The sequence below is a fragment of the Hipposideros armiger genome, unplaced genomic scaffold, assembly GCF_001890085.2.
Source record: "Hipposideros armiger isolate ML-2016 unplaced genomic scaffold, ASM189008v1 scaffold_63, whole genome shotgun sequence".
In the NCBI taxonomy this organism is placed as follows: Eukaryota; Metazoa; Chordata; class Mammalia; order Chiroptera; family Hipposideridae; genus Hipposideros; species Hipposideros armiger.
In genome coordinates this window covers 3,688,083-3,702,184 of record NW_017731413.1, presented here as the reverse complement: position 1 = coordinate 3,702,184, position 14,102 = coordinate 3,688,083, and the positions used below count along the sequence as shown (strand labels likewise).

General features: G+C 38.6%; 1 protein-coding gene across 1 annotated transcript in view; it reads left to right on the top strand.

The window, feature by feature from the left end:
- Window positions 1-14,102, top strand: part of CFAP54 (cilia and flagella associated protein 54) — a 294,961-nt gene that overhangs the window by 3,906 nt on the left and 276,953 nt on the right. The window contains 3 exon segments of the mRNA XM_019641676.1: window positions 3,543-3,648; window positions 6,410-6,553; window positions 12,096-12,267. Coding sequence (XP_019497221.1) covers window positions 3,543-3,648; window positions 6,410-6,553; window positions 12,096-12,267 — 422 coding nt within the window.

Sequence of the window (14,102 nt, the reverse complement as noted above, 5' to 3'; positions counted from 1 at the left end):
ATTACGCTTTTCTATTTTAGAAAATTCTAAATATCCAGCAGCAGCTGTAATCAATCAGTAACCCAAACTACATTAACATTCTTTTCTTAAATGATGTACATGATATAGTATATATTATATTTCCTTTGTTTAATCATTATGTAAGCCATTCCCAATGAGCAATCTTAACTTGAATTTAGGGTTACTTAAAAAAAAAACAAAAGAAAAGACAGTTCTCTTATTATATAACCTTGATTGATTTAACAAAGCTTTTTTTTGAGTAACAAACCTAGTCATCATTATGTCATCTGTAAGGTTTGGAAAAATTAACTCATCTACATAATTTTTTAAGAATTCTAGCAAGACTTGGTGAATTTTTTAGGTTCATTGTATTTATTCTAACACCGTGACATTTCATGAAGCAGCAAATGAAACTGAAAAAGGTAAAATAAACAAAGCAACCAAAACACTTCTCCCTTTTTAAACTTCTTTGGGCTGTATTTGCCACACTATTTATTTGGCATTGTTTAGTACTTGGTACATGTGTATCTTTTTCTACCCCTAAATATTATTGCTCAGTTCATGAAGGCAGGAATACCCACTCCTGCCCACTTCCTTTGTCATTCAACCAATATCCTTTAATTACCTGAATGAATGAATTGACATGTTTCTGTTGAGGTTGTTTTATTAATATCCCTGCGTGTATGTCATAAATGCTAGAGCCATCTTCAATCCTTAAGTTTAGATTCCTGTCTGTCTTAGTCAATTGGGTAGCCATAACAAATACCATAGGCTGGGTGGCTTAAACAACAGAAATTTATTTTCTCACGGTTCTGGAGGCTAGATATCCCAAATCAAGGTCCAGCAGGGTCAGTTTCTGGTGAGAGCTTGCTTTGTGGCTTTCAGAGGCCCACTTTGACCTCATACAGCCTTTCCTTTCAGGAAGTAGGGGTGGGGAGGAGAGAATGGGAGTGAGCACAAGTGCTCCCTGGTCTCTCAGAAGGGCATTAATCCCACCCTTATGACTTAATTTAACCTTATTTACTTTCTTAAGAGTCCCCCTCTCAAAACACAGCCACATTGAGGGTTAGGGCTTCAACATATGAATTTTGAGGGGACACACATTCAGTCCATAATACTGTCCTTATCTAGAAATTTATGAAATAGGGTTGGACAGCTGTTGAGGGAAATTTGGATTCTTCCTAGAGACATTTATGATTTCTGAGAGAGAGGAAAGGGGTACATGTTGACTAAATGAATGAACAAAATAAGAAATGATCTGCTACCCTTTGAAACTCTGATTAGAAGCCACTCTGAGAATGTTGTATGCTTTAGTTTTGTTTTACTAGGTGAAAGGAAGCATAACCCTAAATAGACTGGATATTTGAACTCTTGGACCCTTTATAAAAAAAGAATAAAATAAGAACAAGAAATGTTTCTTTTCCCTATTGATTTATTCATTCTTTCAACAAATATTTATTGAGTACTTACATATACTAGATATTCACTACTCTTAGGACTGGACAATGAATAATATAGTTGAGGTCCTTGCCCTCAGTGAATTTCTATGCCAGAGGATTGGAAGTTATATATGTACTTAGTTATAGATGTACTAGTTAAGCGCGTGGATGCATAAGTCTCAGTTTCATCCATTCTATATTTGAAATATTGATATTCCCTATCTCAGGGTTGTTGTGAAAATGAAAAAAAAAAAGAGCATGTTTGCCAAAGACCTAAAATAGCCAACATAATATTGAAGGAGAGCAAAGTTGGAGGACTGATGCTACTTGACTTTCAGGTTTTCTATAAAGCTACAGTAATCAAGTGAGTGTGGTATTGATGATAGAATGGACAAATAGATTAAAGTAACAGAACAGAGAGCTCAGAAATAGACCTACATACATTCAGCTGATCTTTCAGAAAGGAGCAAAGGCAATACAATGGTATAAAGGTAGTTACTTCAACAAATGGTACTGTAACAACTGGACATCCACGTGTAAAAAAACAAATGAATTTAGACACAAACCTTACACCCTTCCCCAAAATTAACTCACATTAGATCACAAACCTATAAATGCTATAAAATGCCTAGAAGATAACATAGGAAAAAAATCTAGGTAACCTTGGGTTTTGCAGTGACTGTTTAGATATAACGTCAAAGGTGTAATCCATGAAAGAAAGAATCGATAACCTGGACTTCATTAAAATGAAAAATTTCTGCTCTGTGAAATACACTGTCAAGAGAATGAAAGCCAAGCCACAGACTGGGAGAAAATATTTGCAAAAGACATATCTGATAAAGGACTATTATCCAAACTACAAAGAGCTCTGAAAACTCAAGAGTAAGGAAACAAACAACCTGATTGAAACAATGGACTAACGACCTTAACAGATGCCTCACCAAAGAAGATATACAAATGGCATATAGACATATGAAAAGATGTTCCACACCATCTATCATCAGGAAGATGCAAATTAAAACGACTGTGAGATACCATTGCACAATTTATTAGAATGGCCAAAATCTGGAACACTGAGAACACCAAATGTTGGTGAGGATATGGAAGAACAGAAACTCTTTTTCATTGCTGGTAGGAATGCAAAATGGTGTAGCCCCTTTGGAAGACAGTTTGGTGGTATGTTATGAAACTAAACATACTCTTTGGTAAATTGTTCTCCTTGGTATTTACCCAAAGTAGTAATGTCCATTCATAAATCTGTACATGGATGTTTATAGCAGCTTTATTCAAATGGACAAAACTTGGAAGCAAACAAAATGTCTTTCAGTAAGTAAATAGCCTGGTATATCCAGACAATGGAATATTATTCAGTTCTAAAAGGAAATAAGCTATCAAGCCATAAAAAAAACACGGGGGAATCTTGAATGCATATTACTAAGTGAAAGAAGCCAATCTGAAAAGGCTATGTACTGTACGATTCCAAGAATGTGACATTTTGAAAAAGGCAAAACTGTGCAGTGACTAAAAAGATCAGTGGTTGCCTGGGGGTGGGAGTAGGGGTGGAGAGGGAGGAATGAATATGCAGATCACAGAGGATTTTTAGGGCAGTGAAACTACTCTGTATCATACCTTAATGATGGATACATGTCATTATACATCTGTCCAAACCCATAGAATGTACAACAGCAAGAGTAAACCCTAATGTAAACTATGGACACTGGGTGATAAGGATGTATCAGTATAGGTTCATCAGTTGTAACAATTGTCCCACTCTGGTGGGGGGTGTTGGTATTGGGGAGGCTATGCATGTGTCGGGGGGCAGGAGGTGTATGGGGAATCTCTATACCTTCTGCTCAATTTTTCTGTGAACCTAAAACTGCTCTAAAAAAATAGGCTATTTTAAAAAATGCATATAAAGAGCTTCAATCAGTTCTTGACACAAAAGAAGCAATAATTTTGACCAGAATTGTATTTATTAATAATTAGACATTAACAAGGCACATTGGAAGGACTTAACACATGATAAGTTTTTAAGGGTTGCTTGCTAATTAATTGAGGCTTCGTGCTGACTTTGAAGATATTATTTTATTTTGATTTTTACAGTGCCACGTCTTTGTTTAATATCTGGAACAAATACGCCCCCCGGCTGCCAGCTGCCTATTACAATGAAAAGCTTCTGAAGGTTGGAGATAGCCTTTGTGAAATGAAAGTAAGTGCTTCCGGAGGGAAAAAAGCCTAAATGAAACTCATTTGGATAATTATTATTATTATTTGGTTTGATACCATTCCTATTTTACATGATTGTTTTTATTAGAAAAAAATACAAATGAAAACATCAAATTTTAACGAGGCATGGTAACCAAAAAAGTGTTTGTTTTTTAATTTCGTAGTTGAGATTCTTCATAGGTGAAAGATTCCAGAACAGAAAGACAGCTGGCTGGGGATGGGCAGGAGCACAACCCCTACTTAACAGAGGGTGTGGTAGGCGCCCAACAGGAAATGCTGAGTCATCATGTTCCTACATTATACAAAAGAGCCCAGACACCACTTCCTGTTGTTTTTTTGCATGGTTGGCTTACCCAGCAGACAACTCGCATGGCTTCTGGCCTTGCTGCTGTGTTGCTTGCTACCCAGTGCCCTGTTTTAATAACTTCCATTGCCTTCTTAATGTTTTGCCAAATGTAATTTTAGCCGTTATTCCATACTTAACCTTGTTTCTTGCTCAGTATTGTATTCCAAACTGAGCTTGTTCCTATTGCTAGTTCCATATCAATACCCAGGTTTTAGATTTCTGTGGACTCATGGACTTGGTTTGGTAAGACCATATCATGGCTAAGTTTTAAGTTAATGATAATGTAAGTTTTCCCTTAAGCTCTGGCATAGGCCCAAATTATTCCAAGTTAGGTATGAATTGAGTATTTGGCACATCTAGGATCTTTGGACTAAGAATTATTTTATCCAAAGTGATTTTAGGCTGGACATGGGCCATATTTAGTGTCTTCTCAATTTTCAGTTTTTCAGCATCATTTTCCTCCTCCACTTCTATTTTTTGGACTTGAGATCTTTTGGTTTGGGAGGGAAATTTACCAAATAGAGGGTAAGATATGGAGGAACTTTGATAATTAAGAACTACGATCTACAAGTATTTTCTGCTGCCAAAATTAGATAATCACCTTAGCTCCATGTAATTGGACTGCGGTTCTTAGAAACTGGAGTTTGGAAAAACTATAGGGGAAAAAAAAAGATGAGCTCCAACTTGTAATCCATATTAATGTGAAGTGGAATTACAGTTTTGACAAGAATTAGAAGAGTGCCCCCTCTCCATTTTTATGCTTCTCCTCAACATAAGAAGCTGGTGATTGGGATTGTTTGAGGAGTATTCAGGTAGGCTGAGTGGATATTGGTGGAGGGAGGAGAAAGCAGCCATGTTAGAAATTGATAAAGCAAGTGGATGATGGGTAGTGGCTAAGGATTCAGAATATTTCAAATAGAAAGGCCAAGATAGGATATTTAAAAATTTGCTTAAAGGAACAACAACAAAAATATTTTACGTACTTTTCACTGATAGGAAAGTGGGCCGATAAAGGTATTTGTAATCCTGAAAATGAACTTGACTTGTTACTTTGGTTCTAGAATCTCTTTATTTTTACTTTAGTTTCAGTACAGTTCATTCTGTTGAAATATTCTTGTTTTGAACCTGTATTTGAATTCATTATATAAATCAAGTTAGAACAGAAAAGAATCAGAATTAATTAGTGAACAATAATAAACAAGTCAATAGAAATAGAAAGAAAACAGCATTTGGGATGCCTCCCAAGGGGCTAGGTAACCTGAAAGGGAGTTCACACCCAGGGCAGTTGCTTTTCCTGGAGACTCATTTAAGGGGAGGAAACTGAGTAAGGGTTACAACAGACATATTTCAGAGCCCTACTCACATCCACTGCCCTGAAACTCTCTAGGTTAACTGTGCCTTGTGGGCCGCAGGAATGAGGCATGTGACTTTGTAATGGAAACATAAGCATGAATTAGAACTAACAGAATCATAACTAACAATAGCTCTGACTTTTTGGTTTGACCTGATGCAGCTTCAGAGACTGTTGACAGAAGAGAGGCTGAGTCAGCTCATCACCTGCATTTTTCTCTCCTCCCCTCCCCTCCCCCTTCTCCCCTTCCTTTCTGTCCCCTCCTTTCTTTTCCTTCTTCTTTCTCTTCCCTCTCCCCCTTTCTTCCTCCTTCCCATTCTGTCTCCCCTTCCTTCCTTCCTTCCTTCCTTCCTTCCTTCCTTCCTTCCTTCCTTCCTTCCTTCCTTCCTTCCTTCCTTTCTCCCTCATTCCCTTTCTACCTCCTTCTCCTTACTCCCATCCCCTTCTTTCTTTCTCTTCCTGCCTCCTTCTTTCTTTCTTCTCGCTCTCTCCTTTCTTCCCTCCTTCCTCCTTTTCTCTTTTTCTCCCTCCCTCTCCCGCCTCCTCATCTCTTATTTCCTTCTTGTTTGGAGCTCAGGAGGCATCAGAGAAGCAAGGCTAGTTCACAACTCCCCTCTCTCTCTGATGGAGTGGGTGGATTACCATCAAAGGGCGACGTTACATTTTTTGGATTTTGAGTATAGACAGTTATTACCACACACAGTGCCCTAGTGAATATTTTCATCCTGGACATCATGGTGGTCTTATCTCAATATAGGCTTGTTGTGAGGAGAATTATGAAATAATGGACATTAATTGCCTAGCACAGTGTCTGTCATAATATGTGTTTGGAAATGGTAGTGATAATGGTAGTCATAATGTAATGGTGGTAGTAATAGCAGTAATAGTAATAATCAAGGTTGATGCTACTAAGAATAATATAAATATTACCTAATTTCAATAATGATATAATTTAATAATTGATTAATATTAATATAATGTAATAGTGAAATTTTAATAAGCAAAGTGAAATTTTGAAACTTTCATCAAGTGCTCTTTTTATTTCAGGAATATAAGTTGGCCCTTTTACAGTGCTATGGAAGATATCTTCAGCAGTTCAGTGTCAACTTTGATGAGAATCAAGCAGATGTACATCAGTTCAAAACTGTCTTTTTTCCAAAAGGCTTTGGAGACAAAACTGCTGTACATACGGTAAGATGAAAGTAGTAGCTAAAATAGTTACAATTTATGATGAACTATGCAGTATATCCTTTTGTTGACAGCCTTTCCTTTGTTTAGCATAGCACTTACTTGTGTGCTATAAGTTGCTTAATAAATGCTTTCAGTGCTGGATAAGAAAGTGCATTTATTAAACTTTCTAAAGATGCTTTGGAGATTGTATCACTATAATCACTCATTCATCTAACAGACAGTTATTGTTACAGTAACTAATGTTTGTGGAGGGCTTTTAGTTTACAAAGTATTTTGGAAAACATATTTGATCCCTACGATAACTTTGTGAGTTGGATACTATTATTATCGCTATTTTACAAAAGACAAAAAGAAAGCTAATCACACAGTGTAACTAGTGGCTTTGGAGCTCAAACACAGATCTTCTGATATAAAATCGTATGCTTTATTTCTAGTATACCAGTATTTTTATGATGTTAATTGTTACCATTGAGTCACTGGTTGAGCACTTACCATGTACTAGGCTCTTCTATATGCAATATATGAATTGTTATCTTGCAGCCTCATTACAGTCCTAAAAGGTAGGTGCTATTATGCCTCATTTACAGATGAGGAAACCGAGGCTTATTACAGACTAAGAAACCCAGCCCACTTAAAATAATGGGCAGAGCTAATCAATCTGAATCCAAAGTTATGCTATTTCAAATTTGATGATTATTCAAGACCTTGGAAACACACAAGGTGTGATAAAAAAATATGGTGAATGTTTAAATAATAAAAAAAAACTTATTCAAGTGAAAGACACATTGCCATTAATCCCCCTCAAAACACTCCCCCGTGCTTTGAACACAAGGTGTTGATAAAAAAATATGATGCATGTTTAAATAATAAAAAAAACTTATTCAAATGAAAGACACATTGCCATTAATCCCCCTCAAAACACTCCCCCGCGCTTCGAACATACTTATCCCATCTTTCCTGCCACTTTCTGAAGCAGTTCTGGAAGTCCTCTTTCATGAGTGTCTTTAGTTGTACTGTCATGGCTGCCTCGATGTCCTGAATCATTTTGACTTTGGGGAAGAGCCAGAAGTGGCACAGTGCCAGATCCAGTGAATAAAGGTAGATGAGGACACACTGTAATGTTTTTATTTGACAGAAATTGTTATACCAGAAGCGATGTATGACACGGAGCGTTGTCATGATGGAGGATGATTAATGGCACACTTTAAAGTACACCTTCTCTGAATTGTAGCTCGTACCTGACTGACTGCACTGAACAAGTAGAAACTTGTCACACACTGTTACTAAGGTTTGTCGCACTGTTTCCCATATTGAAGATCCCTGTCTTTTTATTGGATGGCACTTGGCAGCAGCAGTCACCATATTTTGTGATCTCGACAGAAAGGCCCCATGTCACACTTCGCTTCTGATATGGCAATTTCTATCAAATAAAAACATTACGGTGTGTCCTCATCCACCTTATTTACCGGATCTGGCACCGTGCAACTTCTGGCTCTTCCCCAAAGTCAAAATGACTGTGAAAGGTAAACTGTTTTGAATCAGTTCAGGACATTGAGGCAGCCACAACAGCGCAACAAAAGACACTCACAAAAGAGGACTTCCAGAACTGCTTCAGAAAGTGGCAAGAATGAGGGGATAAGTGTGTTCGAAGCGAGGGGAGTATTTTAAAGGGGATTAATGTCATTGTGTCTTTTACTGTAATAATTTTTTTTTAGTTGAAACATTCACCCTATTATTTCACCACACCTCATGCATGGTTTAATTAGCATAAAAATCTCAAGGCATATTTGGGGGTCCATCGATCAGTTCAATTTGACTATATCATAGGTACATGAATGAGAATACAGGGCAATGAATTGGTACCCCATTGGGAATAGTACTGAATGAAAAGCTTAGGAGTTCGGACTTTTAAGGCCCCTCCTATTTCACCCTAGTCCAGGTCTCCATCTTTCTCTGTTGGACTGTCCCATTATCCTGCTTCCACCCAGCCTCCTTGCCTTAGCACCAGTGTACTGATGAGCTCCACTGTCTGCGAAGCTTGTATCTTAGATACCTGTGTAGCTCGTCCTTCACTTCCTGCAGGTCTCCTGCACTCCCTGCTTTATTTTTCTTTATGTCATTTACTCTCACCAGCTACATTTTTATTTGTTTATTTTTTTAAATTTATTTTTATTTTTATTTTTTTTTAGCTGAGCCATCCTGCCACCTGTTGGCAGCTCAGCGGCAGCTCATCTCGGGCCGGGACTCGAACCGCTGTTGCTCAGAGCTCAAACTCTTGAGCGAGCTCTTAACCAACTGAGCCACTCGACCGGCCCCCTGTATTTGTTTATTTTTAAATTTCCTTTCTCTTCTTCTAGAATGTGAGCTTCATGAAGACAGGGACTGCTCTAATCTCTAATCCCTAGCACTAAGAACAGTGCCTTGCATGTAATAAATTCTCGAGAAAGCTTTATTGAAGGGGTGAATAAATGAAGTGATACAGTGAGAATGATTAATCTAGAAGCAGTACACAGAACAGAGTAGAAAGAAAAAGACTGGAGGCAGAAGGTAAAACAATAAAGACAACATAAGAGTATGCCGTCAGGACTGTTGTGATAGATGCAAAAAGATGCGAAGAATTTGTTTTTTATTAATAAATGCTAAGTTTGACACTGGCACACTGTGGTTCTCAATAAATATGTACAAAATAAGTGAGTAAGAGAATAAATAGATTGAAAATTTAGTCTAGGAGGAACTTGACAACACAGAACTAGGGGTCTTGAGAAGTTTTGTTAGAGAAATAATTTTGGAATTAAATGTGTAAAGATCATGGATAATGAAGAATTTACGGTCAGAATATTAACAGCAAAGTTTTGTACAAAGATACTTAATTATGGAATTTATTGACCCTCTTTGTATGTACTGCAGGGAGGCATTATGGCAGAGTGGGTGAGAATTTGGTCCCTAGAACCACCCTGCCTGGGTTCAAAGAGCTGCTATGCCACTTCCTAAGGATGGGATCTTGGAGAAGTTATGTAATTCCTTTGTGCCTCGGTTTCATCATCTGTAAAATGGAAGTAATAATAAGACCTCTCTCATAATGTTGTTTTAGGATTGCCGAGGTAATCAAAGACTTAGAATAGGGCCTGACACTCAAAAAATGCTAAGCATCATTATCTGCTTATAAAAAAGTGAGCACTTTGAAGATAATGATTATTCCAACATGTAGCTACATTCAATAAATATCTTCTGTGATACCAACTACATAGTGGCTAGAAATAGTGTACATACATCCAAGCAGGAAATCTATGTGATAAGGCCCGTTTGTATTATTAAGAGTGTCTACTCCCATAACTTTACCAGTACTCATCAATAGTCTAGCTCTTCATAAAAATCTCTGTTCTGAATTCCACAGCTATTCAGTTATGTCATGAACATCTCAACTTGACGTATCCCAAGCTGAACTCATCTTTCCTCCATAATTGGCTCCAGCCAGTCACCGAAGCAAGAAATCATTGCAGACCTCTTCCTCTCGCCTATCTCCCACATTGAATTGGTCACTAAATCTCATTGACTCAGACAAGACTTAAATCTTTTCTTTTTCTTCATCCCCGAGTCCAGAGCCCCATTTCAGGGCCCTGGTATGTCTGGACTACCTCAGCGCCCTTTGATCTCGCGTAGCTTCCCTGCACGTAGCTTTATTCCCTACCTTCTGCTTTTCATCTTCCACACTTTTGTCAGAATTAATTTCTAAAGTATAAATCAAGTTATTTTACGCCTCTGCCCCTTGACTTTGCCCTTTAGCTAAAGTCCATATTGCTTGGAATGACATGGAATTGACCATGGACCACCTCTACAGCTTAATTTCTTTATCTGAAACTTTGTTTTCCAGCCTTGCAAAAGACTTTCAATTCAGTGACCACAGCAACTACTTTAGGCATTCTTAACATGGCTGTGCCTGGAATTCTTTCCCCCCTGCCAACTTTGAGTCCCTATTGCTTAACAGAGTGTGGCAAATAGAGGTGCTCAATAAACATTTGCTGAGTGAATTGTGCAAATAATAATAATGACATCTGAATTAATAAGTTAAAATGCCATTGGGCGAGTTTCCAAAAATTGATTCAATTCCGTATTCTTGGAAATAGGATTTTGTACTAAATGGATGCTTCAAAGAAACCTATTTTACCGCATTTCTTTCTCTATGTCTTAATCTGTTAGGGTTGCTATAACAAAAAAATCATAGACTGATGGCTTAAACAACAGACATTTATTTCTCACTTTCTGGAGGCAGGGATATCTCAGATCAAGGTACAGGAATATTCAGTGTCTGGTGAGAGCCTGCTTCCTAGTTCATTGATGGCTGTCTTCTCACTGTGTTCTCAGGTGGCAGAAGCCATGAGGGAGCTTTCTGGTGTCTCTTTTTTTTTAAGATTTTACTGGGGAACTGGGGAAGGGGAACAGCGTTGGGGAATCGGGGAAGGGGAACAGACAAGTTGCTGTCCTTTTGTTCTTCAGTCTAGTTGTCAAGGACGTCGCTTCACTGGCCCATGTTGGCATTATCATTATGCTCTTCCCAAGTGAGGCAGTTGCTCACCAGCCTTGGACGGCCACTCACAGCGGCTCACAGCAGCTCACACCAGCTGCTGGCCACTTACGCTGGCTGCCAGCCACTCATGGTTGCTCATGGCAGCCCACTGCAGTAGGGGCTGCAGGCTATGCTGCCTCCAGGGACTCACAGCAGCCCAGCTCCAGGTCGAGCTGTTGTTCACCATCTTAGCTGTAGAGGGCGCAGTGTCACTGGCCCTCATGTTGGATCCAAACCAGGGCCCTGCTGCAGAGCTGGCGTCCCAAGCCAACTCTTAACCAACATGCCACTCTGCCGGCCCTGGTGTCTCTTTTATAAGGGCACTAATCCCATTCATAAGGCCTCCATCCTCATGACCTAATTACCTCCCAGAGCCCTCACCTTCAAATACCATCATTTTGGGGATAGGTTTCAACATAAGAATTTTTGGGGGGATGGGACACAAACATTCAGTTCATGGCACTATACTAATTTATTAAATTAATTAAGCAAAATTGTCTCCATTTTAGTTTTTTACATTTTTTTAAAGATTTTATTGGGGAGTTGGGGGAGGGGAACAGTGTTGGGGAATTGGGGAGGGGGACCAGCCAAGTTGTTGTTCTTCAATCTTCATTCTGGAGGGCGCCAGTCTCCATCTGGCTTCCCGTCGGCAGCTCGTGGCCTGTAAGCTCAAGGTGCTGTGTTCAATTTTAGTTGTGGGTGGGCGTAGCCCACCATTGAACAGGCAGTCTTGTTGTTACACCAGCTGAGCCATCCTGCCACCTGTTGGCAGCTCAGTGACAGCTCAGCTCGGTTGCAGCATCACTGGCTCATGTGGGAATCGAACCAGTGGCCCTGTTGCTTAGAGCTCGCGCCCTTTAGCCAACTCTTAACCAACTGAGCCACTTGGCTGGCTCTAGTTTTTTACATTTTGAGAAAAGCTTTCCTAAATTGCATAAACTTTGTTTATATTTATTTACATTTTCCCATGTGTTTCAGTTTCATGCTTTAAATGGCAAATATATTTGCAACTACGAGCTGGTCTGTGACAGAGATGTGAACCTACAGAATAAAGAATCTGTGGTCCAGTGCCTGCATATCTTGTCCTCCTTACGACTCATCATGCAGGTGGCTCTGCCACAGGAGCACCTTTGTTGGATTATCTTCAATGGTATGTACCAATGTATTCTATTTTCCATGATGTCATTGAGAAAGTTATTTAAATGCCAATTTTAACATTAACTTGATTACCTTGTGATTTAAAACGCACTTATTTCATAATAGGATGCTTATGTTTTTTTACATTTTTTGATTACTTTTTAGTTTGTCCTCATAAGCAGGGACTTACAAAGCATGTCTTTGGGTTTTCTGCTCCAAGCCGTGTTAGAGGCTGTGGGGATAATCAGTTTCAGGTATATAAAAGCAGAGGCCATAGTTAATAAAGAAATATAAGTGGAGAGGAATCAAAGAACCACTGCAGGTTAGATTGGTTCTAAGCATCATCCATTTATTGGTCCTCTCAAGTAACTTGGCCAGTGACTGTGGCTTTCTATGTATCAACCTCCTCCTCCTACTTGGTTTTTCTTAGTTTTGAGTAAGGAGCTCTGAGAATGTGTGTCTATATATGTGTGTGTATAGCATACTTACATACATATATGCATTGTATAGCTACACATACATATATACATTATATATGTCTCATGAAATATTATCTATCAAAATGTAGCATTTTTTTATCTTTAAAGAGTTACAGTTTAGATTCAATTCAAATTCTTTTTAAAGTTACAATGAAAAGTTGCAATGAGTTATTTGCTCTATTGTTCTCTGGATAATATATTGTTAAAAGGAAAATCATGACTGTGTTCTATATGCATAAGAACTGTACAAAATAACTTGAAAGAAAACATTGGATTTTAGCTCATCTATGGCAATTGAAATACATTTCCTAGCCTTTTCCTTCCTTGCCCTTACCAAATGTTTTTTGACATTTTAATCCATATTAGACCTTAGATTTGCTGCCAGAGATGAGGCTGACTTTGGAAGAAGTTTTTTTGGTGATTGTCAAGCTTTTGTGCCTGATCATGCTCAAGAGGGTCTGTGATTTCCAGAGTAGCCAGTACCATCTGTCCACCTGAGTTGCTCACACATCTTGGTAGGGACTGAGCAGGAGCAGTTCTGTGCTCAAAAAGCAGTGATTAGGCCCATGGGTTGGGCCTTGCAGTCAGGCCTTGCTTGAGTGGTGGAAATTGCACAGCATGACTCCCTGTTTGCAGTCTTTTTAGGTTCACACACAAAATATCCCAGTATTCTTAAAACAAAACAAAACAAAACAAAAAAACAATTTCTGTATCTTCTCCATCCTTTTCTTGGTGTGTGCTCTTTCTTTGTACAGGTAACATTGTGCTCTAGATTTTATTCTGTTTTCTAAATATTATTCTGCTCAATACTATGGTTTTAGAATTGAAATAGGTTCCTGTCTGTCAATGTAGTTCATTAACTCTGCCTGCTGAATTGTGTTCCAGATATCCATACACACCTAGGGACGGGCACTTGGTTTGCCCTGCCTCTCTAACTGCATAAATAATCCTGTAGTGAATAATATCCTCGCACATCTCCTTTTCTAGACATGTGTGAGAATTTTCTGGGATCTATGCCCAGGAGTGGGATTGCTGGGTTGTGGGAAATATACATACTTAGTTTCAGTAATTCCTGTCCCTGTTTTAATTAATTCTTCCAAAACTGATTGCCAGGCATTGTTTTAGGTGCTAGGGACACAGGAGTGGACAATAGACCAAAACCCTGTTTTCATGGTTACATTCTGCTACAGGGAAGTGATAAACAAATCAAAACTAATGGACCTAGAGAATACTATGCTAAATGAAATAAGTCAGACTGAGAAAGACAAATACCATATGATCTCACTTATATGCAGAATCTAAAGAAGCAAACAAAACAGAAATAGACTCAGAGACGCAGAGAATAAACTGATGGTTGCTAGATGGGCGG